Source organism: Pipistrellus kuhlii, unplaced genomic scaffold, assembly GCF_014108245.1.
Source record: "Pipistrellus kuhlii isolate mPipKuh1 unplaced genomic scaffold, mPipKuh1.p scaffold_m20_p_9, whole genome shotgun sequence".
In the NCBI taxonomy this organism is placed as follows: domain Eukaryota; kingdom Metazoa; phylum Chordata; class Mammalia; order Chiroptera; family Vespertilionidae; genus Pipistrellus; species Pipistrellus kuhlii.
Window position 1 is genome coordinate 23875732 of NW_023425595.1, and position 27318 is coordinate 23903049.

Here is a 27318-nt window from a genome sequence, read left to right on the forward strand (position 1 = left end):
GCAGTGAACTGTCCTGTGATTTAAATATTCTATGACTAAGGAAAGAATGTTTGTTTTTAAACCAGCTGAGGTTGCCCACAGGATTCTACAATTTCATAGGTTTAATATATATATATATATTTTTTTTAGAAGTTTGGCTTTCCTAAGCTCACGGCACTTAGATATAGGAATATAAAGCTAGTGTAATTACAATGATAAAAAGATGGGTAAGGTTAGAATTTTGCATAATATCTCAAAGATGTTTAATCGCATAGCTAGAATGAGAGGAAATGTAATAGTTTTAATGAGGGTTAACTAGAACTTTCATACAGATTAGTACATTAAACTTCATAACAATTCTATGGTAGGGTGTCATTTTTCTCCTTTGACATATGAATAATGAAACCTAGAAAAATTAAGCGATACTGTCTGAAATATGTGACTTTTAGTGAAAGATCAGGAACTATAATTGCCAACATTTATGGAGCACTTATCTGTCAGGAACTTTTCTAAGACTTTAAATATTCAGGTTGTTGTGAGGATTAAATAAATTATGTGGTAGGTGCCATCAATATTTCTGTATTATAAATGGGGAAACCAAGGCAGAGAGGTTAAGGTCACACACTGCTAAGGAAAAGGATCCAGGATTCAACTTCAGGCATGGCTTTACGTTTGTTTAATAAAAAGTAATTCTATATATTTTAAAAATAATTATATTGTAAATGGGGTTGAAATAAACTTTTCAAATGTTCTTTCAATGAAATTTCTGAGTTTTCCCAATCTGGCATATACTAATACTTTTTAATTACCTCTGTACAGTGGGCATTAAATTCTTTTGTGAACATAAATTAAATTCTGAAACAGGCTTCCGTTATCTTTAAGAATGAATATAGGACTATGCAAACTGATTACTACAGATTAGGCAAATATTTATTACCATATCTTACCCAAAAGTACAAATAATTTAGTTCAAGTGTATCAGAATAGTAAAATATTAATTACACAGTATAGAATATTTTAACTTATGAACGGCAGAGTATACACTATTGTGTTGGGACCTTTATTTAGCTAAGGTGGCTCAAAGCCACTGCACATTGATTGGTCATTTGGTACAATCTGGGTGTTACAGGTACAACAGGTAACTGTGCATGCTTTATAGACTCCACTTCATCACTCCTGCTAGAGTTGCAACTTATGGTAAGAAAGTCTCACAGAGGCTTCACATGGTAGATATTTGTTTTTATTGGTTATTAGGGTCAATAAGGATTTCCAAGGAATATAATTCCAAAGTCAAGAAGATGTGTTTGATATTTGGAGATAGTGAAATGTTAGGCTTGTGGAGAAATCAGTATACTCTTACATTGTAGAGAGCCTCAAAATTGGACCTCAAAAAAAAAAAAAATGGAAAGGGTCTGCAAAGTGGTAGGATTAGTTTTCAAGACAAGAGTTTAAAACACATGAGGAAAGACCATGTTTATATCTTTGGATCCTTGAAAACCATTAAGATCTACTTTGTCCCCATTTCTAGCTAATTTATAATCCTCTACCAGGACTTTTACCCAGTTGATGTTTCTAAGGCAATCTTTTTATAGCAGAGTTGAAGATGGTTGATAGCCTTTAAATATAACCTAAACATAATCTGAATCAATTAAAAACAATTTCATTTGGAAATAAATTATCGTAGGCTATATCGGTTCTTACGGTTGAAAGGGACCTTGGAATCATAATGTAGTCTGTCCTTACCTCTACACTCAAGTACATTCAACCCACTTTAGATAGGCCATAAACTTTTTTTTTAAATAGCAGCGAAGGCGAAAAGAGCACAGAATATACTAAGACCAGAGCAAATGAAACAATTTCTAACCATTCTTAGTCAAAGCAATTCAGATTTCAAACACTGACTGTAGCTTTCCAAATCCCAAAGGGCAGTGTCTTCAGATGGCAGCTATTAGAAATCCTACCAATCTCACATTTCAACCCACCTGCTCATAAAATTCATTGACAATGCCTTCTGTCCATTTCAAATGCAGGTTCCGAATCTTTGCTGGGCCATTGATGTCTGCCAGTTTGATGCACACCTGGCACACTAAGAGGCGGTCATTTTCATTACTCCATTCTATACCATTACTATTTACATCATTGGCCTGTTTTGGAAAAACAGAATTATTTTAGGTTCTGAGGGCACAGGAGTTTTGTTGTTTCTACCAAATTACCTTAAAATTTTCTTAATCCAATGACAGGCAGGAATTTCTATAAATGCTTCTTTTAATCTATTTGTGCCATAATATGGACCTCTATGGTTAAGTTTCTCTTGAATTTGAAATATTATAATTTTGTTTCAATAGAAGCAGATTCTATAAAAACATAACAAACCATAGGTTTTCATATTTGGTGATTACCACAGAGGATTATAATTTTTTGTGTGTGTGTGTGTGTCTATTATTAATATGCAATATAATATATAAGTATATGTATGCAAAACATCAGAAATCATGTATAATTGTAACTTTGTACCTCAAAAAAAGAAAATACTTCAGGATCTAAGGAGAAGTTGGCTCTAGCTGTGAAAGACAAATGTGATATGGTTTAAAGAACACAAGTCTTAGAAGCTGAGCTCTATGGTTTAAAATCCTGACTCAGAATGACGTGCTAATTTATTGTGTGATACTGAAAACATCATTGAATCTCTTGGAGTGTTTCTTCATCTAGAGCAGTGTTTCCCAAAGTGTGGTACGCGTACCCGCAGGGGTACGGAAGAGTTTGGTGGGTGTATGTGTTGCACCGGAGTTTGGTGGGGATATGCACTGCATCATGCTTAGCTGCGCCTAATTCTATGTTCTCATGAGTACGAGGGGTACTCAGCGTTACAAAAATTATAGAAGGGGTACACATATGTCAAAAGCTTGGGAAACACTGATCTAGAGGATAGTCTTGTCCAGGGGGTTAAATCTAGTACTTTTTTGTTACCAGTTCCTCTACCATGAAAGGACACCTTCCTTTATGTCAGAAACTCATTTAAAAAACAAAACAAAACAAAACAAAAAACAGATTCCAGCCCTGGCCATTGTGGTACAGTTGGTTGGATCATCATCCCTTACCCAGTAAAATTGTGGGTTCAGTCCCCAGTCATGGCTCATACCTGGGTTTCGGATTCTATCCCAGGTCAATGGGGAGGAGGGGTGCATACAACAGGCAACCCATGATGTCTGTCTGTCTCTTTAAAATCAAGCATATCCTTAGATGAAGATTTTTTAAAATGAGAAGAAAACAATAGATTCCTGCCAGCAAAAGAAGGAGCATCCTTCCTTCAGGAGTCAAAAGCAGTGGTTTTCAACACTTTTTCACTCCAAATGTCTGAGGCACAGAACACGCTAATGAATACCATTATCCTAGGATAGTGTTCACTCCTTATTTTTTTTCTTCTTCCTTGCTCTTTATTCTTTAGCACAGTGAGTGCATATTCTCAAGTGGAAGAGTGGAGAGTACTTCTCTCCCACACCAGCCAAGCACTAATATAAAGAAGGTGTAATAGGTATGGTGCAGTAGACATAATGGGCTTCCTTGAAGTACATCTTTAATTTCATAAAAGGTCTTCCTTGGCACAGTGCACAACTTTCTTAAATCTGCCGCTAAAAACTTTGAACATAATTGATTTGTCACCATGTGAAAGTTACAAGTCTTTTTTGGAGAGGAAATGGCAGCAAGCAATAGTATTTTAGAATATGTTATAATAAAGATATTGATTTAAAATATTGGAATATGTAATATCTTACAGTAGATATTTATCATGAATTCATAAACAGTATTAATTCTAACAATATTATATAACTAGAGGCCTGGTGTACAAAGTTGTGCATGGGTAGTGTCCCTATGGGTGGCCTACAGGGATCGGGCCAAAACCTGGAGTCCAACGCTGCTGCACTACCTGCATGCTCTTGCTCATCCCGGCCACACTGTGCCTGCCACGGGCTTGTGTCCAATTAGTTCCCATCAGGAGAGGGTGGCGCTGCCACAGCAGCGCTCACCAGCCATGAGCCCTGTGTCCGGCACCTTCCCAAGGGGAGTGGCCTGTGGAATTGGGTCAAAACCGGCTCTCTGACATCCCCCAAGGGGTCCCGGATTGCAAGGTCAGGCTGAGGGACACTACTGGTGCGTGACCAGGCCAGGGAGGGACCATCTCACTATGTCCCAATCAGCCAGACCCCAGCAGCAAGCTAACCTACGGGTCGGTCGGAGCATCTACCTTCTGGTGGTCAGTGAACATCATAGTAACTGATCAACCCATCCACTGTTTGCCCCCTGATGGTCAGTGCACATCATAGCGAGCGGTTGAGCAGCCTTAGCATATCATTAACATATTATGCTTTGATTGGTTGTTTGGTTCTGCTGTTCAGTCTATTTGCATATTACCCTTTTATTATATACTAGAGGCACAGTGCACGAAAATTCATGCATTGGTGGGAACAGGGGGGATCACTCAGCCCAGCCTCATCTCTCTCACAGTCCTCAGGGGCGGGAGGCAAACCAGCCATCAGGGGAAGGTGACACCCTATGATACCTCTGCTGCTGCCACTGCTGACAGTGCAAGTCTCATCTGGCCCTGGTTATCTGAGTCTCAGGTGGCCCTGGGCAGCTGAGCAGCCACCATCCAAGGCTTGCTTGCACCTCCAGCTGGCCCTGGGTGGTTGGGATCTGAGGGGACTGGGTGCCATCATCTTGTGACTGTGGGCACCGCCATCTTTGAGGGTGTGACAGTCAATTATCATATTATCTCCTTATTGGCTGTGAATGCTGCATTCTTTGAGACGTATAAGGGTCAATTAGCAAATTCCCTCTTTATTAGATAGGATACTAATTAGACTGGATATCTTCTGGGTGAGCTTTCTGACATCCGTCTGGACAAAGCAATGGTGGTGGTGCCAAGGCAGAGCAGTTACAGGTGATCAGACTGGCAGGGGAGAACTGTTAGGGGGATCAGGCTGTCAGGGGAGAGCAGTTAGGGGGGGATCAGGCTGGCAGGGGAGAGCAGTTAGAGGGATCAGGTTGGAAGGGGAGAGCAGTTAATGGCAATCAGCCAGGCAGTTAGATTAGGGCAGGTAGGCCAGCAAGTAGTTAGGAGCCAGTGGTCCCAGATTGCAAGAGGGTGCAAACCAAGCTGAGGAATACTCGCCTCCCCATGCATGATTTTCGTGCACCAGGCCTCTAGTATAGGATACTTTTATTTAGTAACACTGATAACAGTGGTTTCCATTTTTGATACCAGGCATAAATTACATAACAAACCTTGGCGTTGAATTCAGCAAGGAAATCAAAATGCTTCTTAAGGTCTGTGGCAAGGATTGCTTCAATGACCAAAAAGCGAAAGCGCTTGAATTCCACATGATCAAGATTAAGAAGGAAGTTGTATTCTGGGCGAGACAGATACAGGCTCCAAGCTGATGCAGCATGATGATTCTCCAGAACAGATCTATCGTTGTATAAAACTGCCTAAAAAGGAATAAGAAAAATAAGGTGGGCATCTTAAAGATATTAAACTTTTAACCCTTTGCACTCCAAACCATTCTGGACATTGGCTACCAGCTACTCGACGACGCTACTTTGCGGCGGGTGCGTTGAATTAACCCAATTCCCCGTAATCACTAATAAACTGCAATGTCCCCTGAGAGGGGAGATCCAAGTGATATGCTAGAATTCCGATGTCTCCTGAGAGGGGACAGCGGAGTGCAAAGGGTTAATAATAAACAGAGTTGGGATCAGATTAGAAGAAAAACAGTAACAGCTCTATGCCATTGGTATTTTAATTTTGTGAAGGGTTGTGATACTTTTATAAATGAGTGGACCAAAGTGCAAGGTAAGGTCCACCTTTCCTGCATGCACAGCTAGTCAGTGAAAGGGATGGGTTTTCCAAGTTCATATTCTTTGCAAATACCATCCTGCCTTCCCAGAGATGGAAAGTTGGTGTTTAAGATCTACCACATGAAACCAGTAAACCGTTTCAGATCAAGCTTGGTCCTTAGGGATATGGAACAGGCTTGGGATACATTTCTTCAGCTAGCATGGAATCAAGGGTGGTGTCAACAGAAAAGAAGCAGGAGTACAATCTAGGCTGAGGCAGGTCCAATGTCTGAGAAGGACACAGCCTACACTTCCAACTTGTCGCGGTGCCTGGGAATAAGAAGTGTGAAACAGGTAAGAGCACAAATCCTTTGGTTCAAGTGTTATGGCACTATTCACTTTTTCTCCACCTCTTCCACCTCTAAAAATTAAGCAATTTTTAAAACCATTAAGCATAGTAATTTAAAAAAAGATTTTAACCAAATATTTTATTGTAGAATATAACGTATGCAAAAAAAAAATGCTAAAACTTGAATAGTACATTTTAATAAATAGTTGTAGAGAAAATTCCCATGTTACCAATGGTACTGTCAAAAGTATAACATTGCTGACTCCTTGGAAACTTTCTTTGTACACCTTTCTTATCACAACCTTCTTCCTCCCCACAAAGATATGCTTCCCTAAATAATATATTCAGTAGTTTAATTTTGCCTATTTTTAGAGATTGTATACAAGAAATTTGTGTTCAGGAACGATTGGGGCAGACAGTCACTGCTCCCGACAGCTGACGGCGCTGAGTGATTGGGGACAGCGCTGGAAGCCAGCAGCGCCTACGAGTGGGACTGGCACCGGCAATAGGTGTGAGCACTGGGCAGCACCACAGTGCGTAGGAGCCAAGAATTTTCATTAACCACCAGAGGCTTGCCCCAATTATAGCAACCAGCACCCTGCCTTGGTCTGGCGCCCCCACTCACCTGCCCCACCATTCTGCTGCAGCCAACACCCGCCATGTTCTGTGCACGCCCCCTGGTGTGGAAAGTGCACGTTATATAGCAACTGGTTGTTCTGTTTAGTCTATTTGCAGAGAGAGAGAGAGAGAGAGAGAGAGAGAGAGAGAGAGAGAGAGAGAGAGAGAGAGACACACACACAAACACTAGAGGCCTGGTACACAAAATTCATGCACAGAGAGGGGGGTTCCTTCAGCCCAGCCTGCACCGTCTCCAACTGGGGACATTTCTCTCTCAATCTGGAACCACTGGCTCCTAACTGCTCACTTGCCTACCTTGCCTGATCACCCCTGACTGCTTCTGCCTGCCAGCCTGGTTGCCCCTAACTGCCTCTGCCTGCCTGATCGCCCCCTGACTGCTCTCCCCTGCTGGCCTGATCTCAACCCCAACTGTCCTCCTCTGCTGGCCAGTTTGGTTCTGATTAGTTGTTTTCTTTGCCAATCAGCATCAAAAGCTATAGGTATCCTGGCACATGCATTTGTATGGGATATATGCATGGGAGTAGATTTGGGGAATTGTACAGTATATAGATCTTCAACTTTACCAGAGAATGTCAAACTGTCATATATAGTGTATGTGAGTGTCTTTGTTCCACACAGCAGCACTTCATATTGACCTTTAAAGTTTTTTTTTTTTTTTTTTTTTTTTTTTTAATGGTTGGGTTTCTGGTGTTAGTTTTAATTAGTATTTCCCTGATTACTAATGAAGCTAGCAATGGTTATTGGTTGTTTGGATTTCCTATTTTGTTCATGCTTGTTCAAGTTTTCAAATTATAATTTAGTTGTCTTTTTCTTACTGATTTTAGGAATTCTCAGTATATTCTGGTTTTGATTCTTTGGTTGGTTGTGTTGCATATCTTTTTTTTTTTTTTTTTTTTTTTTTTTTTTTTTTTTTTTAATTTTCTGTATATCCCGGTCTCAAATCTTTTGTTGGTTGTGTTGCATATAGTTTTTTTCCCCACCCTGTGTCTAGCCTTTTTAATATTCTTAATAGTGTGTTTTTAAATTTAATGTAGTGCAATTCTTCAATAAGTTTCTTTTATGGTTAGTGTTTCTTTCCTGTTTAAGGAATCCTTGCCTTCAGGGATTTGATTGTTGGTGGCACTGAATTTTTAAATAGATAATTACTCTTAAATTGATTTATCTTGAAATATTGATGCAATCTGGGATCATGGACTATCTCCTCATTCATTTTTCAGGGTATATGAGTTAAGTTTTATATTTTCCTGACAAAATCTTGCATATTTTTGTTAGATTTATTTCTAAGTACTTCATGTTTTTGGAAGCTATTAATAATAAAGGCTATCTTTACAAAAAGCATTTAATTTTCTAATTATCAGCAGCTGGCATTTAAAAGTATAATTATATTTGCCCTGGCCAGTGTCTCTCAGTGGTTAGTGTGTCAGCCCGGGCACCAAGGGCCTGTACCCGGGTTGCCAGTTTGATCCCTGGCCCCAATCAGGGCACTCAGTGCTCCTGTAGGAGGCAACCAATCAATGTGTCTGTTTCACATTGATGTTTTTCTCTGCCTCTCTCCCCCACACCATCCCTCCCTCCTTCTACTCTATCTGAAAATCAGTGGAAAAAATATCCTTGGGTGAGGATTAATAAATAAACAAGCAAATAAATAATAAAAAGTATAATTATTTTTATATATTGAACCTTATGCCTAGCAATCTTGCTAAAATTTCTCATTTTACTAATTTATTTGAAGATTAAAAATTTTTCAACTTGCACAATCATCTGAGATTAATAAGTTTTGTTTCTTCTTTTTCTAGTCCTTGTTTCTTTTATTTTTTTTTCTTGCCTTATTATACTGGTTAGAATCTGTAGTATTATCTTGAATTGTAGGCATATTTATTGATATCAAAGATAAAGTATTCAGAGATTCACTACTAAGCATATGATACTTTGCTTAAGGTTGTTTTTTTTTTTTTTTTAATGACTCTTCACTACATTGGGAAACTTCTCTTTTATTCCAACTTTGCTAAGAGTTTTTATTATGAATCAATGTTGAGTTTTCTAAAAATTTTTTCTATTGGACAGTATATCAACAAGTAGACTGTCAAATTACAGCGGGGAGGGGAGGAAGATCTGGGGGAGATAATAGATCAACCGAAGGACTTTTATACATGCATATAAGTACAACCAATGGACACAAAACTCTGGGGAGGGACGGGATGTGTGGGAGGGAGGGAGGGAGGGGGGCAAAAAAAATCAATAAAATAAAAAAAATAAACCACAAAAAAAAATATTTTTTCTATTGTCATTGAGGTGAAATAATTTATAACTTTAATCTGTTAAGGTGAGAATTTCATTGATTCATTTTTGTTAAACTGTCTTGCCGTCTATGATAAATGCAACATGTTCAGAGTTATCCTTTCTAAATATTACTAGGTTAGGTTTGATAAAATTTTTATTTGCCAAAACCGGTTTGGCTCAATGGATAGAGCGTTGGCTTGGGGACTGAAAGGTCCCAGGTTCGATTCCGGTCAAGGGCATGTACCTTGGTTGTGGGCACATCCCCAGTAGGGGGTGTGCAAGAGGCAGCTGATCGATGACACTCTCATCGATGTTCCTAACTCTCTATCCCTCTCTCTTCCTCTCTGTACAAAATCAATAAAATATATTTAAAATTTTTTTTTTTACTTAAGGCTTTTTGTTTAAATAAAAAAAAAAAAATGCAGCATTTATTTTCTCTGTGGTTCCCCTCCCAGTCTTTAAACCGCTCATCTCATCTGGCTCCGCTCCTGCCAGAACCCCCGCCCCAAGCCCCTTGTTTACACTCATCTCATCTGCACGGACATCTGGTCAACCCAATCACAGTGAAGCATAGCCCAGACCAAGTCCGGGCGGGACATCTGGTCCACCCCCGCCTCCCTCGCAGAGACAAAATCCTCGCGGCCTCCCTTTTCGGGGAGTGCTGGTCGACTGGGATTTTCGTGGAAAAGAAAGAGGAAGCCGGCCCTCGACCCACCCTGGGAAAGGGGGACACGTGCCCGCCATCTACCCCCGCTTTCCCGTCCCAATCCGGCGGGGTTTGCGGAGAGGAGGTGAGGGTCGCCGGGCCAGGCCCGCAAACGGGCGCTGATGCCGGCTCCGCATGCGCGTTTCCCTCCTCCTTCCTTTCCTTCCCTTCCCTCCGACACCAGGCCGCCCCCCTCCGCCCCCCAAGGAAGCGAGGCGGAGGGCTGACTTTCAATAGATCTCAGCGAGGGAGCTGCTCTGCTATGTGTGAAACCCAGACCCCTAAGCAGGTCATCTACAAATGGTTCCAACGTGTGTTGCGTTAAGGGCTGGGGGCGGCCCCCTTTCCGGCCGCAACCCCTTTCCCAAGAGGAAGGCTCTCTGCACCGGACCGGGTCCTGACGCGCAGGCCGCAAGGTGGTTGGACACGGTACCCACAGGGAGGGCGGGACGGCTATCCGAAGCCCCCGGCGCTGCCCTATCCGTCCGCCTGGGCGGGATTCTGACTTAGAGGCATTCATTCACAGTCTCACAGATGGCAGCAGCTTCTCCCTATTGGCTCCTCCGCCAAGCCCATCCCAGATGTCTGAACCTGCGGTTCCTCTCATACGGAGCAGGATTACCATGGCAACGCGTCATCAGCAGGGGAAAACTAACCTGTCTCACCACCGTCTAAACCCAGCTCACGTTCCCTATTCCTGGGCGAACAATCCAACGCCTGGTGAATTCTGCTTCACAAGGATAGGAAGGATCAAAAAGCGACGTGGCTGTGAACGCTTGGCAGCCACAAGCCAGTTATCCCCCGCGGGGACTTTTCTGACACCTCCTGCTTAAAACCCAAAAGGTCAGGAGGATCGTGAGTGAGGCCCCGCTTCCACGGTCTGTATTCGGACTGAAAATCAAGATCAAGTTGAGCTTTTTGCCCGTCTGCTCCACGGGAGGTGTCTGTCCTCCCTGAGCTCGCCTTAGGACACCTGCGTTACCGTTTGACAGGTGTACCGCCCCAGTCAAACTCCCCACCTGGCACTGTCCCCGGAGCGGGTCGCGCCCGGCCGGCGCGCGGCCGGGCGCTTGGCGCCAGAAGCGAGAGCCCCTCGGGGCTCGCCCCCCCGCCTCACCGGGTCAGTGAAAAAACGATCAGAGTAGCCGAAACCGGTTTGGCTCAGTGGATAGAGCGTCCGCCTGCGGACTGAAAGGTCCCGGGTTTGATTCCGGTCAAGGGCATGTACCTTGGGCACATCCCCAGTAGGGAGTGTGCAAGAGGCAACTGATCGATGATTCTCCCTCATTGATGTTTCTAACACTCTATCCCTCTATCTTCCTCTCTGTAAAACAAATCAATAAATTAAAAAAAAAAAACCACAACAACACAAAAACGATCAGAGTAGTGGTATTTCACCGGCGGCCCGCAAGGCCGGCGAACCCCCCTCCCCGACCCCTCGCGGGGACTCAGGGAAGGGGCGCCGGGGGCCTCCCCCTTATTCTGCCCCTCTCCTGGCTCTCCACCGGGCCAGACTAGAGTCAAGCTCAACAGGGTCTTCTTTCTCCGCCGATTCTGCCAAGCCCATTCCTCGGCTGTGGTTCTGCTGGACCGTAGGCAGGGACGGTGGGACTCGTTCATCCATTTATGCGCGTCTCTAATCAGCTGAGGAGGCGTTTGGCTTCCTTAAGAGCGTCAGTTACCCCTGCCGTGTTCCCGCTCCAGTGAATTTCTTCGCTTTGACATTCAGAGCACAGGGCAGAAACTACATGGCGTCCACACCCGCCGCGGGCCTCCGCCATGCTCTGTTTAATTAAACAGTCGGATTCCCCTGGTCCGCAGGGGTTCTAAGCCGGCAGCTAGGCCCGGGCCCAGTGGCACCGCGGCCCCGCGGCCCAGGGGGCGGTCCCGGCGGGGAAAGGCCCAGTGCGCATGCGCGCGCGGCCGGAGCCGGCGCAGAGCGGGGAACCCCCCCGATCGACACCCTGGGAGCGGCTGGCCGCCCAGTGCCGCTGGGCGATCCAGGGGAAGGGCCGGGCTCGGGTCCAGAGTTGTCGCCTCCGCTGGTCCTCCGGTGTCCGGGCCCTGCCCCGCGGGAGACCTCCCCCTGACCCGATGCCGCCGGCCCGCCCGCCCGCGCCCTAGGCTTCAGGGCTCCCCGCAGCGCCCTCCTCCTCCTCCTCGTCGCTGCGTAGCGGGCGCGGGTGCGGGTGCGGTCGCGCGGTTGCGCGCGCCCGCGCTCCGGCCCCCTCTGGTCTCCCACCGACCGCCAGCGCCAGCTGTGTTGGGCCCGCCGCTCCAGCGCCATCCACTTCCAGGGCTACTGAACTCGGCAGGTGAGTGGTTACACGCTCCTTAGCGGATTCCCACGGCCATGGCTACCGTCCTACTTTCTACACCCGCCAACACCTTAGTCTGGGGTCTGAGGAGCCCAGGCATCCGGCGCCTTAACCCGATGATCGGTCCACCCCGCAGCGCCAGGTCTGCTTACCGAGAGTGCCCCCTTAGGCACCCGCATTCCACGGAGCCGGGCTTCTCACCCATTTAACCTTTGAGAATAGGTTGAGATCGTTTCGGCCCCAAGACCTCTAATCATCCGCTTTGCCGGATAAAAATGCGCGTCTGCGAGAGCGCCCGCTATCCCGGGGGAAACTTCGGAGGGAACCCGTTGCTAGATGGTTCCATTAGTCTCTCGCCCCCATACCCAGGTTGGACGACCGATGTGCACGTCAGGGCCGCTGTGGACCTCCCCGAGTTTCCCTTGGTGTTGCCCTGCCCAGGCACAGGTCACCGTCTTTCATAGGGTCCTAACGGGGCGGGCGGGGCGGGCCGGCGGTGTGCCTTCGGGCCGGTGGTGCGCCCTCGGCGGACTGGAGAGGCCTCGGGATCCCACCTCGGCCCGCCGCCCGCCGGTGGGGCGGGCGGCGGGGCCTTCACCTTCATTGCGCCACGGCGGCTTTCGTGCGAGCCCCTGACTCCTGCAGTTTCCTTTAGTACCTAAGAGCTGACTTTTCTGCCTGGAGATAAATGCAGGGCTCGCCCCCCCGCCTCACCGGGTCAGTGAAAAAACGATCAGAGTAGTGGTATTTCACCGGCGGCCCGCAAGGCCGGCGAACCCCCCTCCCCGCCCCCTCGCGGGGACTCAGGGATTCTGCAGCTCTCCTGTCTCTTCACCCGGCCAGACTACAGTCAAGCTCAATGGTCTTCTTTCCCCGCCGATTCCGCCATTCCCGTTTGCTTGGTCCGTGTTTCAAGACGGGTCGGGTGGGTGGCCGACATCGCCGCCGACCCCGTGCGCTCGCTTCGCTCCGCGGCGTGGCGCCTTGCAAAACCCCCCGGGCCCGACGGCGCGACTCGCCCGGGGCGCACTGAGGACAGTCCGCCCCGCTCCTCCCTCCCCCAACACTGGCGCTTCCTCGGTGGTGGAACCCCCCCTCGCGGGAAGGAGGCCCCCGCGGGGGTGAGCGCCGGGAGGGGGGAGAGCGCGGCGACGGGTCTGGCTCCCTCGGCCCCGGGATTCCTATTTAAGGTGGGGCTTGATGGGGACCTCAAGGCATGTCCCCAGCCTGGGCCGGGGGACCCATGGCTGTGTCCCCCACTTGGCGTGGCTTGATGGGGGACCACAGGCCGAGTCCCCCGCCCTAGCATCTGGCCAGGTGACCTGAGGCTATGACCCCACCTGACGGGGCTTGACGGGAGTGAGGCCCGCCGGGGCTGGATCTAGCCCAATAGGGGTCGGGCTGTCTGGGTCTGGGTTTTACTCTTTTTATGTTCAAAGCACATAAAATATGCCTATAGTACATAGACAAATACATTACTTCTGTAGTACTAAAATTTCATGGGAATGATAAGGAAAAATTATTTAAGAAGTCTTGTTAGTGGGGCAATAATGAAAAAACGGTCGGCTTACAAACCTCGACATTAAAATCTGACAAAGATAATACAAAAAAGAAAAATCACAGGGCAGTTTCATCCAAACACATAAGTAAAAACCTGCTGGGTAACAAGCCCCAAACGCATTCACATTCTTCCCAATTAAAGAAGAAACTCCACAATAAAGCATACATAGTGCAGAAGAAAGTCACCAAGCAATCTAGAATTTTCTTTTTCCTTTTTTAAAAAAATATATATTTTATTGATTTTTTTACAGAGCGATAGAGAGCTAGAAACGTCGATGAAAAAAAAACATCGACCAGCCGCCCCCCCCGCAACCAATGCACATGCCCCTGACCGGAATCGAATCTGGGACCCTTCAGTCCGCAGACTGATGTTCTATCCACTGAGCCATAGCAGTTTCGGCTTTTTTCCTTTTTTTTTTTTTTAATATATTTTTATTGATGTTTTACAGAGAGGAAGAGAGAGGGCTAGAGAGTTAGAAACATCAATGAGAGAGAATCATCGATCAGTTGCCTCCTGCACACCCCCTACTGGAGATGTACCCTCACCAAGGTACATGCCCTTGACCGGAATCGAACCCGGGACTTTTCAGTCTGCAGGCCGACGCTCTATTTACTGAGCCAAACTGGTTTCGGCTAGAATTCATTTTCTTATATCAACAGAAAACCAAGGATTTCTAGACATTAATCAGTAGCTTGGAAAGAAAAGGCTAAAGTGAATAGAATTAACTGAATGCAGGATTATCTAGGCCCTAGATTCTAGGGAATAGAAAAGCACTGAATGTTGTTCTTTTTTTTTAAGTTCTCAGAGAATTTGGAAAAGACTGCTTCCACAATAAGAAACTATGAAAAAAGAAAACAGTGCTCTTAGAAGCTAAAAATACTGCAGAAAAAAATTTTTTTAAATCAATATAAGCATTGGAAGTGAAGTCAGACCATCTCTCCTAAAATATAGACTAAATTGATAAAAACCATGGAAAGTATACAGAAGGAAAAAAAGGCATAAGGGATTAGGTCAAGATCTGACTATTGGAAGTTCCTGAAACAGTTGAGTCTTTGGGTTGAAGTGTTCATCAAATGCCAGAAGTTGGGTGTGGGGAGAGAAAATCCCCCAAACCTACCCATGTTGGGTTATGGTAAAATTTCAGAACTATCGAGAGTTTTTATTATTATTTCTGAGTGGATAAAAACAACATGGGAACCAGAGTCAAGACCCCACCCACATGTTCATCGAAATCATGCGAGACCCAGCAGGTTTTGCTCTGGAATTACCAGACTGGGTGCCAGCTGTTCAGCATCCAGAATGAGAAGGATTTACTCTGGAATACTAGTTACCCACACTAGTACTTCTCTCCTGGCAGTTTCCTTTAATATCTAATAGCTGACCTTTCTGCCAGGAGGTAAATGCAGGGCTGCAGCAGGTTTGCTTACAGGCATTTGCTCTTGAGTGTGAGCGAGTCTGTGTGTGAGTGTGCACGTGGGCAGGCACAAAGGCATCTGGACTTCCTCTAGAGTTCCACTTAGTCTGTAGCCCCTTCTAAATACTTCTATGTCTTAATACGTAGCCATCTGTTTTTCATTTTCTAAAAACAGTATAAAATTCTTTAATCTACTGGCGCTAACACCCTCCCACCTTGAACTTCACCCCTTACTGTCATTTTAATCAGGAGGAAGGCGAGACAAATGCATGTGGTTAGTCAGTCAAAACCATCTTGATCCATATTTTGACTGTATGAGGTTTATAGGTCCCAACTTGAAATTTTATTTCCTTTTACCCTAAATTTCATCAAAATATTAATACCTCAAGCACTAATCTCCTTCTTTTACCAAATTTTCATTTGGAATTATATCTAAGAAATCTCAGAATTTTAATACTGATATCCCTCCAATTTAAATTTTACTAAATATTTTACTTTCTTTCATGGAAAAGATTCAAAATAATCCTCCTGTCTTCCCAGCATACATTCTTTACCATAAGAATGAAGAGGAATACTTAATGGCGGTATTGTTTACTGCTGTCACTTTTTATAATACACTGGAGCAATGGTATCTTTGACTAATTATGGCTTAATTAGACCCACTGAGCTTCCCAAGATGAGAGAACCTACTTTAGTTACCTAAATAAACACACTGAGCCTCAGGATTTTGCCAGAGAGTCCTTATCTCATAGGCGCTAGCCGAGGCAGGTGCTAGGAATTTCATTACTCTGGGAAGAACTGAGTACATTTCAGACAAACTAGTGTTGCCGCAGTGCAAATAAATCGGGCGTCCTTCAACATTCAACAAATCCTCACTGAATGTCTTTTGTGGGTGAGGTACTACCGGTCTAGGTATTAGGGAATAAAAGAGACAAAAATCCCTGCCCTTATGATATATTCCACCGAGGGAAGACATCATAAACAAAACAGAATGCACAATGCCTAAACAATCATTGCTTTGGAAAAAAAAAATAAAGCAGGGAAGGAGCATAATGAGTGCCAGGAAGGAGCTTCTGAAATTGTAGATGGAAGGACATGACCAAGTGAACTGCATGGACATGTGGGGAAAGAGCACCCTGGGCAGGGAGGACAGAACAGGAGCAGGCTCTTGGGAGGGTGTCTAGGTACAGGAGAAAACAGCAAGGTGGCCAGTGAGGCTAGCCCTGAGTGAACATGAGAAAGGCAGACTCAATGGGGTTTACATCAAGCAAGGCCTCCTGCGCTATCCTAGTGACTTACTAGGAATGTGGTGAATGTCATTGAAGGGTTTGGAACAGAAAGCGATGTAACCCAACGTAAACAGTCACACTTTGTCTAATCTACTTCCTTTCCATTCCAGAGTTTCCCACTGCTTCATCTATGGACAATTCTTAACAATGGGAAGTTAGGAACTAGAACAAGTTTTGAGTATAAACTTCATAAATCATAACAGCTTTTTTTTTTTTTTTAAATTCTCTGCAAGTGAGAATTTTTCTCTAGTATTCATTCATTTTTAATATTCTTGAAGGAAAAGCAATAAACAAGTCTGACTCACCCACGCTCAAAGCTAATAAAAGCAGAGCGTGGAAAAGAACAGTGAGTCATTTCTTTCTACGTGATTATGTTGTAGTTCAGGAGGTTCTCAAATACATAAAATGGAAGAAAACTTTCCATGTGTTACCTCCTTTTACCTTTAACCATATCAGGTACATATTTTGAGGGTCAGAAAGATAAGGCTGATTTGCCTAAGGTCACAGAACTAATAAATGATAACCAGAAATCAAACACAGGCCAGCAGATCCCAAGACCTGCTGCTACTGCCCATTTGACTCAACAGAAGGTTTGCAAAAATTATCAAGTATTGGGCTAGAGAGAATGGGCACTGACTTTTGCAGAATGGTACTGCAAATGAGAAAATATGTGCTCCTTAGTGGGTAATTTCTTTCAAAGAGAATAGATATTAGGTTGAAATTTATTTTTTAACTAGACACTCATTGCACGATATCCCAGCTACCCAGGAGCCAGCAAGTCCCCATGCCCCAGCCGCCCGGAAGCCAGCATGTCCCCGCTCCTACCGGGAGCCAACAAATCCCCATTCCCGACCACCTGGGAGCAGCAGGTCCTGGCTTCTGTCTGGAGCACCACTCCAGTAGCTACCTCTGCTGCCTCCCTTTCCCCCATAGCAGGCTTCACACCACTCTGCACCTGCATATGCAAATTAACCTCCATCTTTGTTAATTTGCATACTCACTCTGATTGGCAGTGGGTGTAATTGAGTGATGGTTAATTTGAATGTTTTTCTTTTATTAAGATTAGTTACCTATGGAAATCATGAGCTTTTAATAGATACAAGTCTCAATGGGGAAAATGAATTACACATCACTTTTAACATTCTCCTCCCACTCATTTCCGAATCCTACTTGAATCTTACTCTTATTGTGGCTAAAGAATCTACCCCGTATATTTTAAAGTGAGACTGTGTGAAAGGGATAAAAGTGTAGATGAAAGGGCCACATGCTGACCTGACAAGCTCAGGGGAGGCCTGCATGGCAGGCAGTCTTGCAAACTCAGAGACCTAAAGTAACCACAAAGGATGGCCTAAAATTAAACTTTAACTAAAAGCTGTTATGGTGGGCAGTTAGGTCCAAGGCTGGTATCTTCACTGACAAGGTCAACCTTTACCTTAACTGAGCTTGTCTGTCCTTTTGTATCTATGATAACATACCCTTGAAGTGTCTGGATAACTTGTAACTTCCCTTTTTCTGGAGTCCCTGGGGCACAACCAAATGGGCTGGGCACCAGGACAGATATGTCCTGCACCCACCTAAGTATGTGTCCATCATTTTACTTTTTATCCAATCCCAGGGGTTTTCCCACCTCCTCAATCTATCACCAATGAATTTCATGTAACCCACATACATCCCTCCTTTGATTGCAATGTATAAATACAAATGTAACCCACCATTCTCTGGAGCATTATCTCAATTCATTGAGGTTCTGCTTCCCAGCAGTTGTTGACAGTTTGGCTCAAATAAACTCACAAAAATTCTTTACAGATTTCAATCATTTTTTTTTTTTTTACATTAACAAAAGTGAGAAAAGGAACACAGAATGGCTACAGAAGTTGAAAGAATCAGAACTGAGGTTTAAATACAGAATGACAAAGTGAAAAACATGAATTTACTCTCTGTAAGGCTTCCTCTTCGACAAAGAATATAAAGGAATCAGTTGCTCAAGTAAACATGCACACTAAATTCTACTTAAAGTCAAGTAATTGGTTCCAAGTCCTAATGCTTAAAATTATTAGAGTATCCATTTGTTGTGAATTCCTATCTCTTATGCAAATTTGACAGTACAGTAATGTTGCACCTTCTCAGCTGTATTGGATAAAAAAAAAGTGAGGTAGTACTAGAAGAATTCTTACACATATTAATATATTCCGAGTTAAGAGATTTAGATAGAGCCTGAGTATTAAGGCATGTTATAGAGGAAAAAGAAGACAACAAATAATAATAGTTGCTCATCATTATAGCTTCTAGCCATACAAAAGACCTTGCCAGAAGTAAGAGTGAGTCTTACATTTTGATCAAAGGCAAAAATACTGAAAACAAGAACTCCAGAATGTCATAAAACGAGTTACTCTTTCATAAACATGTTCTTTTCTAATTGAAGGAGATTCCCCCTTCCCTCCCCTCACCCCCAATTTTTTAGTACACATGTCCAATTCCATGTTGAGGTAACATCCAATGTGTTAACATCCAATTCCATGTCGAGGTAATAGCCATATGATTGAACTGGAGAATGTTATACAAAAGAATACACAAAAAGATTGTAAAATTCCAGAATCACTCTTTAAACTTTCTGCTAAAGTATTTCCTACCTGAGGGGCATTTGTAGCCACCAGAAATGCATTTGTCCGCCCTGGGTGGTCGTAATCATGCATGGCAGCTGCCACATACAAAGCCATCAATTCCAAGGCAGGAATGTTTGAAGACAGGCAGCCATAGCTCTCATCTGGAATTGAGCAGCTCCTCGAAGAAATGTAAGCAATCTGCCCAGGGTTAGTTCCATCATCAGACTCTGAGGAACAAGCAAAAGCAGCATAAGACATACAACCTTCTCACGAGGAGGCTGAGGCGCATCCCATAGGCAATATGATTATCTTATGTTTACTTACATGAGTTAGATTCTACTTAAAACAATAATAAGCCATCCTAACAAGTGTTAAGGGATCTCATTGTAGTTTTGATTTATATTTCCCTAATAATTAATTATGTCAGTTTCTTTTTGTATACCTGATGCCATTTAGATGTCGTCTTTAAAAGAATGTTTAATCAGATTTTTGGGGGGTTTTATTGAGTTGTGTGAGTTCTCCATTTATTTTTGGGCATTAACCCCTTATCCAGTATGTAGTTTGAAAAAACTCTCCCTCATTTTTGTTTTCTTTGATGTACAGTTCTTTTTAGTTTGACTTAGTCCTACTTATTATTTATTTACTTATTTTTTAGTATTCTGTCACCATTCATCCACTCCTTGGCCTCAGCACCACACAATCGCTGGTCCCCTGCCCCCAATCTCATTTCCTCAGACAACTGGTCAACCTGACCACTCTGACCTGCCACGGGAGACTAAGTCTGGCCTGGCTATCTGGTCGAATGCAGTCACCAGGCAACCTTCCCCCCAGCCGGAGGTTTTTGGGAGTGCTGGTCGACAGGGCTCCTCGGAGAGGGAGGAAGAAAAATGGGGAGGAGGGAGCTGGCCCTAGCCCCCCTGGGAAAAGGGACTTCGGCCACTGCCACCCACCCTCACTTCCCTGTCCTAGCCTAGGGCCCTAAGGCCCCTGCCGGGGTCAGGAGAGGCGATTCCACATGCACAGTTCCCCTCTTCCTTCCCTCGCACTCGGCAGGAGGGCAGGAGGGCGGCCGTCCCCCTGGGAAGGAGAGGGGACAGGAGCAGGACAAACCCTTGTGTCTAGGGCTGACTTTCAATAGATTGCAGCGAGGGAAAACTGCTCTGCTACGTACGAAACCCCGACCCAGAAGCAGGTCCTCTACGAAGGGTTTAGCACCAGGTTCCCTATGAACGTGTGTTGCGTGAAGGACAAGGGGGTGTCCCCCTTTCCTGATGCACCCCATTTCCCAGGACAAAAGTCCCTCCCCATAGGACTGGTCCCCATGCAAAGTGGGCGTGCTGCCCACCGGCAGGGACAGCTGAGGCCAATCGAGGCTCCATTGATCGCGCTTGGGCGGGATTCTGACTTAGAGGCGTTCATTCATAATCTCACAGATTGCAGCTTCTCCCTATTGCCTCCTCAGCCAAGCACATACCAGATGTCTGAACCTGCAGTTCCTCTCATACTGAGCAGGATTACCATGGCAACGCATCGTCAGTAAGGTAAAAGAACCTGTCTCATGAGGCTTTAAGCCCAGCTCATATGCCCTATTACTGGGTGAACAATCTAACATTTGGTGAATTCTGCTTCATAATAATAGGAAGAACCGACATCGAAGGATCAAAAAACGAAGATGCTATCAACACGTGAGAAGTGAGGGTGGGTGGCAGTGGCTGAAGCCCCTATCCCAGAGGGGCCAGGGCCAGCTTCCTCCTCCCTGTTTTTCTTCCTCATCTCTCCGAGTCAGTGAAGACAACCATCAGAGTAGTGGTATTTCACCATCGGCCCCCCAATCCCACCCCCTCGCTTATTCTGCACCTCTGTCTCTTCACCGGGCCAGGCTAGAGTAAAGCTCAACAGGGTCTTCTTTCCCCGCTGATTCCGCCAAGCCCGTTCCTTTGGCTGTGGTTCCGTTCCGCTGGACAGTAGGCAAGGACAGTGGGACTCGTTCATCCATTCACTCATGTCACTAATTAGATGACGGAGGCGTTTGGCTTCCTTAAGAGCGTCAGTTACTCCCGCGTTTACTCGCACTTCAGTGACTTTCTTCACTTTGGCATTCAGAGCACTGGGCAGAAATCACACCCTGGCCCATGCTTTAATTAAACAGTCGGAGTTCCCTGGCCCTCACCAGTTCTAAGTTGGCTGCTAGGCCGAGGCGAGGCAACCTGCCTAACCAAGGCGGGGTGAGGAGGGGGCGGCTGGGAGGCGAGAAGGGGACCCTTAACGTCACCCCAGGCTTCCCCATGGCACCCGCCATAGGAAGGGCCTGGCCTGCGTTCAGAGTTGGGGAAGCCGGGCCCTAGGGTGTCCAGGCCCCCACTACCCATTCCTTCCCCCTCCCCCCCCCTTCAGCCTCGTTCCCACCAAGGAGGGAAGAGCGACGTGGGGAGCCGCACATGGGGTCCCGGTTTTGGACAGGAAGGGCCGTGGGGGTGAGCCAGCGCCCAGCCCCGCTTCACGCCCCAGCAGGACCCACCGACTGAGCCCCAAGAGCCCATCCCTATCCCGAAGATGGATCCGGTTTCCCTTACCCCACTGCTCCAGCATGCCAGAGGCTGTCCACCTTGGAGACCTGCTGCGGATACAGGTGTCCCCCCTACACTCAAGATTTACACCGTCTTCCCTGGATTTCCAAGGGCCACGAGAGCTCACTGGGTGCTTTTCGAGGCACGTCCCCTCTCGGGCGAACCCAGGCCAGGGCCAGGCGCCCTGCCCTTCACAGAGAAAAGAGAACTCTCCCTGGGCTCCCGCCCGCTTCTCCGGGATCAGTTCCTTCTCCTGGTGTCTTCCTCCCCCCCCCCCCCCCCACCACCTCTGCTCCGCCACTCCGGATTCGGGGATCTGAACCCGACTCCCTTTCGATCGGCTGAGGGCAACGGAGGCCATCGCCCGTCCCTTCGGAACGGCGCTCGCCCATCTCTCAGGACCGACTGACCCATGTTCAACTGCTGTTCACATGGAACCCTTCTCCACTTCGGCCTTCAAAGTTCTCGGAGTATCTACGGCCACCACCAAGGTCTGCGCCTGCAGCGGCTCCTCTGCGCCGCGCCCTGGGCTTCCAGGCTCCCTGCACGGCCCTCTTACTCATCTCTGCATAGCTTGCTCGGGTGGGAGGGCGCCGGGTGTGTGTGTGTGGTGGTGGTGGTGGGGGGGGGGGGGGTAGGAGGGCAGGAACCCCTCTGACCAGGCTCCCATCCCCCTAGCCGGAAAACCGCTAGCCATCGCCGTGTTGGGCCCGCCGCTCCAGCGCCATCCACTTCCAGGGCTACTGAACTCGGCACGTGAGTTGCACGCTCCTTAGCGGATTCCCACGGCCATGGCCACCATCCTGCTGTTTATATCAGCCAACACCTTTTCTGGGGTCTGAGGAGCCCCGGCACCGGGCGCCTTAACCAGGCCTTCCATTCATCCCGCAGAGCCAGTTGTGCTTAACGAGAGTGGTCCCCTAGGCACTCGCATTCCATGCCCGGCTCCACGCAAATAATGGCAGTACTTCAGACTCAAGTACCAAAGAATGTAAAGCAATGACTGTCTACTACACTGATTAGTCTGGTAATATTTCTCATAATTTGTTATTGAGCAAATTATGTCCATGTGTGCATATGTCTATATATTATTGAAGTATTTCTTCCCTCTTCTTCCATTTTTTTTTTTTTTTTTTTTTTTTTTTATGGATTTGAGAGGGACAGGGAGAGACAGAAACATCACTAAGAAACATCAGTTGCTTCCTGTATGACCCCTACTTGGTATCAAGGTAAAAATCCAGGAATGTGCCTTGACCAAGAATTGAACCTGTGAACTGAACTCTTGATTCGTGGGTCAATACTCAACCACTGAGTAACGACGGCCAGGCTCTCCATTCTTTTTCTTTTTCTTTCTTTTTTTTTTTTTAGAGATCCAAAGCATATCTCCACTCTTTTATGAGCTAGAATAAGAGAACCATGAATGTTATAATTCATTATATTTGCATAAATAATTATACTATGATGAGGAACAGAACTAACTTCTTTGGGAGCAAAATTTGAAAAGGTTTTGTAATTCATTTAAATTGTATGTGAGGCTTTCAAATAATGGGAATATTTACATGATATATCTAAAAAAAAACAAAAACAGAAACAAGAATTAAAAGAAAGCAAGGAAATGATTATCATCCTATATAATAAAAGCCTAATATGCTAAGTGTCCAACTGTTCATTTGACCAATCACTATGACTTGTACTAACCACCAAGGGGAAGACGCTCTGACTGGTAGGTTAGCTTGCTACTGGGGTCCAGCCGATTGCAATTGGGCAAAACGATCCAGGCATGCCCTGGAGCCCTCCTGTGTACTGGTGAGGTCCCTCGGCCTGGCCTGCACCCTCTCGCAATCCGGGACCCCTCAGGGGACATCAGAGAGCTATTTTTGGCCTGATCCCATAGACCAGGACTTGGGACCTCAACAATGCACAAATCCATGCACAGGGCCTCTAGTAATATAATATTCAGGATAGTAGTTATATCAATGGTGTATCAGCAGGATGGGACACAGAAGAGACTTGGTAGACTCAGTGGTACTGGATCTTAACTTAGCCCTTAAGATGAGTGGTAGGTTTCCTAATTTGCATGTCTTTAATATACATAAAAACTTACATGGCCCTTTGTATAAAAGGTTAGTTACTGAAAAATTTGAAAGGTAATGAAAATAGGTAGCTTGATTAATTTTATTACTTAAAAGGAAGATCTGCAGAAAGAAGTACCTGTTGTGTTTCCTGTACCATGATCACCGTGGATTTGCTGTAAGCCAGGAATTGGCCTTGTTGTCAGAAACCAAACTGCATGTAGGACATCTGTGGCGTGTATACGATTGTGATCTAAAGTCACCAAAATGATTTTTAAAACTGATTATTCTATTACATTTACCATAAAACATCTTAAAAAGTATAATTTTTAGTTATCCCCATATATAAAATATATGGCTTAGAATGATTTCCCGCAATTACATTTTTGTTTCATCTTATTTTAAAAGCCTCAACTCACACTTTGAAAACATAATAAAGAGGTCATAAAAAAAGAAAGGTAACTAGGGCTAATTTAAAGACATAGAAAAATATATTTAAGGTTGTAGTTTTTTTGTTTTTTGTTTTAAATTGTAAACAGTGTTTAGATTATGGAGACCTATTTTTTGCACTCGAGTGCATAGAACAGTTAAAATTCTGGATACTTGAATATTCCTTGATCCACCCATAACTTTTATGTTCAGTTCATTATTCATAATTTATTGAGGGGCATATGAATTCATAACTTTTTTATGGGTGAATCAAGGAATGTTCAAGTATCCAGAATTTTAACTGTTTTATGTACCCGTATGCAAAAATACAAACAAAAATATTTCACAAAAATATAAGTATGATACTTATTTCTCAGCTCTTCTATAAGGATTAAATGTTAAATGGTATATGAACACATTGAGAAGAATGTCTGACACAGCACATGATCAAGAAAACATTTGTTTACTGAAATACTACTTTGTGAGGTCTATAAGTAAAACCCAGCTTTGCTATTTATAATTTTATAATCTTGGGAAAGATCCTTCTGAGTTTTTAACTTCACCTGTGAACGGCAGATAATACAACCTTTCCTAGAAAGATTAAATAAGATAACCTTTGTTAATCTAATGATTATAGTCATAACTGAAATTCAATAAAAAAAATCAACACTTCAACCAGTATTTAATATGTATTTATGTAGAACTGGCAGATGATACAATACTAAGTGTTAAAGTTTCAGAGCATGATTCAATTATCCTACATAATAAAAGTCTAGGTGGTGTCATACCCTCATGTGACATCATCACAAGATGGCCACCACAAGATGGCTGCCACAAGATGGCTATCAGTGGAGAGTAGTTGGAGACTATCAGGCTGGCAGGGGAGGGCAGTTGGGGGCCAACAGGCCTGACGGGGAGGGCAGTTATGGGTGACCAGGCCTTCAGGGGAGGGCAGCTAGGGGCAGTCAGGCCAGCAAGGAAGGGCAGGGCAGCTGGGGGCATCAGGCTGGCAGAGGAGAGCAATTGGGGCAATCAGGCTGGCAGGGGAGCAGTTAAATATCAACCAGGCCAGCAGGAGAGAGATTAGGGGCAATTAGGCAGGCATGCAGGTGAGCAGTTAGGAGCCAGCAGTCCTGGATTGTGAGAGGGATGTCTGGCTGCTGGTTTAGGCCTGATCCCTTTGTGATCGGATCTAAACTGGCAGTTGGACATCCCCCAAGATGTCCCAGATTGGAGAGGGTGCAGGCCGGGCTGAGGGACACCCCTCCCCACTGTGCACAAATTTCATGCACTGGGCCTCTAGTCATAATCACTTGTTATTGACCATTTACTATGTTCCATGAATTCTGATGTGTGCTTTATTTATATAGATTATCTTCACTACCTATGGAGTAAGTTCTATTATTCTCATTTACAAACTTGAAAACTGAAATTTAGAAAAGTTAGATCCAGAAACTTTTTTTTTTTTTTAGTAATAGGTAATAGATTTGTTTCTTTTTTAAAATATATTTTGTATTATTGCTATTATACAATAGATATCTCCCATTTCCCTACCCTTTCACCCTCTTCTCTCATACCTACCCATCCAAGTCTTCACTATCCTATTGCCTATGTCCATATTAGGCACTCAAATATTAACAAAGATGTACATCATGTAGTAAGTGAAAGCAGACTATAAATAGGTATTGATATTATGATTTACATTATAAAAAATAAACATATAAGAAAAAAGTCTTAAAGAATATCAAAATGTTAACAGTAGTCAGTTAACTTTAAATAGTAAGATACAGATTTTCTTTTTAAATGTCTATTTAAAACTTACCCAAACATGTAATTTAAAAGTGTTTAGTGACTATCTGAAGGGAAAAATAATACAGGGTTTAAAAACCACTATTAATTGAACTTAAATAATAAGACATGCTAATACTTACAAGGAATGTCTCGATAGCCATTTTCTAATGCACGAAAATAGTTCATGAATTGTAGAGTGGGAATGTTAAATATTTCCAATAAACCAGTGTCTTGAAATAAGGTATACATAACCTAAATATCAATTAAAATAAATCAGAATTTCTAATTGTAGTTGAGTATATGTTTTTGTGATTTGCATTTAGGAATATTAAGTTAATAATTTTTTAAAAACTCTCCTACAATGAGATCTTTTTAAACATGAAAAAGGAAGCCATTACCCGAAAGCCCATGAAAACCAAAGAAAGATTACCATGTCATGTTCTAGTTTAAAATTTTCCCATTATTCATAATTTACTGAAGGGCATATGAATTCTATTCTAGTCCTAGGTGTTAAAAGAAGTCATGTTTTTATCTCGAAAGACTTAAATGAGATGAACTTATATACCTTCCATATAATTTATTCTGTTCTTATGTTTCATAAATAAGATATTTTGTTGTTAATGAGGGTGATATTTTTAGAAGGTTAATCTGATACTATTGTATGAACCCATCAGGGGTAACCTCAAATTGCAAAGAAGCATAAGTTTCATTGGTTAGCACTTAATCATTAATCACCGTTTTCCTTTTTCAACCTTTAGATTCAATATAAAGTAAAACTTTATTATTTTAGTTAAAATTAAATCCCATTATTACAAATACTTTTCACTTACATATATGTTTTCAAATTTTCTACTGGAAACTTCATTTGTGAAAATAACAATTCAATAAAAAATGTTGAATTTCTGCATAAACCAACATTATACATTTTTAGATTCTGCTTTTTATTTATAATTCATAATAAAAAAGTAGTGGGGAATTTTAAACAAACCTGACTGAGGATTCTTCCTGAATTCTCTCCCATTTTTTCTACAAGTTCAAAAATTTGAAAATTCCAGTTGTTCATCTTTTCTATTAATGAATCATAATCTTCTATTAAAATTGGGTCCAGTGATGCTTCCTGTTCAGTCTGTACATATGAGGGTGGGGAGAGATTCAAACCAATATATCTTTTATAAATATTGTTAAATCCATATCTAAATTCGAACACTTAAGTGGTCAGTTCTGTTTTCTACAACTGTTTCTCTCAAATACGATCTGTACTTCCTATTTCGTCTCTTTATAGAATGCTATCTTCACATAAATATAAACATGTCTTCTATATATCAGGACATTTCTTACTCTTCACTTTTATAAATAAAAATATTTCTGAAACACTAAAGAAATCTCAATTCCATTTTCATTTTAAAATTTATAGGTATCAAGAATAATAGAAACTTATATCCTTATAGTGGCATTTATTAACTTCCCAAGAAAAATGGATGAGTTT

The 27318-nt window shown here is 43.9% G+C and overlaps 1 protein-coding gene and 1 long non-coding RNA gene across 3 annotated transcripts in view; both read right to left on the reverse strand.

Moving 5' to 3' along the window:
* The window catches only part of PDE3B (phosphodiesterase 3B), a 139094-nt gene that overhangs the window by 5482 nt on the left and 106294 nt on the right, over positions 1-27318 (reverse strand). For both annotated transcript variants that reach the window (XM_045577930.1, XM_036426140.2), the window contains 6 exons: positions 26821-26958; positions 25973-26084; positions 23752-23865; positions 19001-19200; positions 5263-5466; positions 1962-2123 (listed from right to left, as the gene is read on the reverse strand). In XM_045577930.1, the coding sequence (XP_045433886.1) occupies positions 1962-2123; positions 5263-5466; positions 19001-19200; positions 23752-23865; positions 25973-26084; positions 26821-26958 (930 nt within the window). The remainder of the gene's footprint in view (positions 1-1961; positions 2124-5262; positions 5467-19000; positions 19201-23751; positions 23866-25972; positions 26085-26820; positions 26959-27318) is intronic.
* LOC123651908 lies at positions 21537-22156 on the reverse strand. The gene is made up of 2 exons (XR_006740896.1): positions 21825-22156; positions 21537-21790 (listed from the first exon to the last, which is right to left on the reverse strand). It is a non-coding gene; the product is annotated as an uncharacterized LOC123651908 (long non-coding RNA).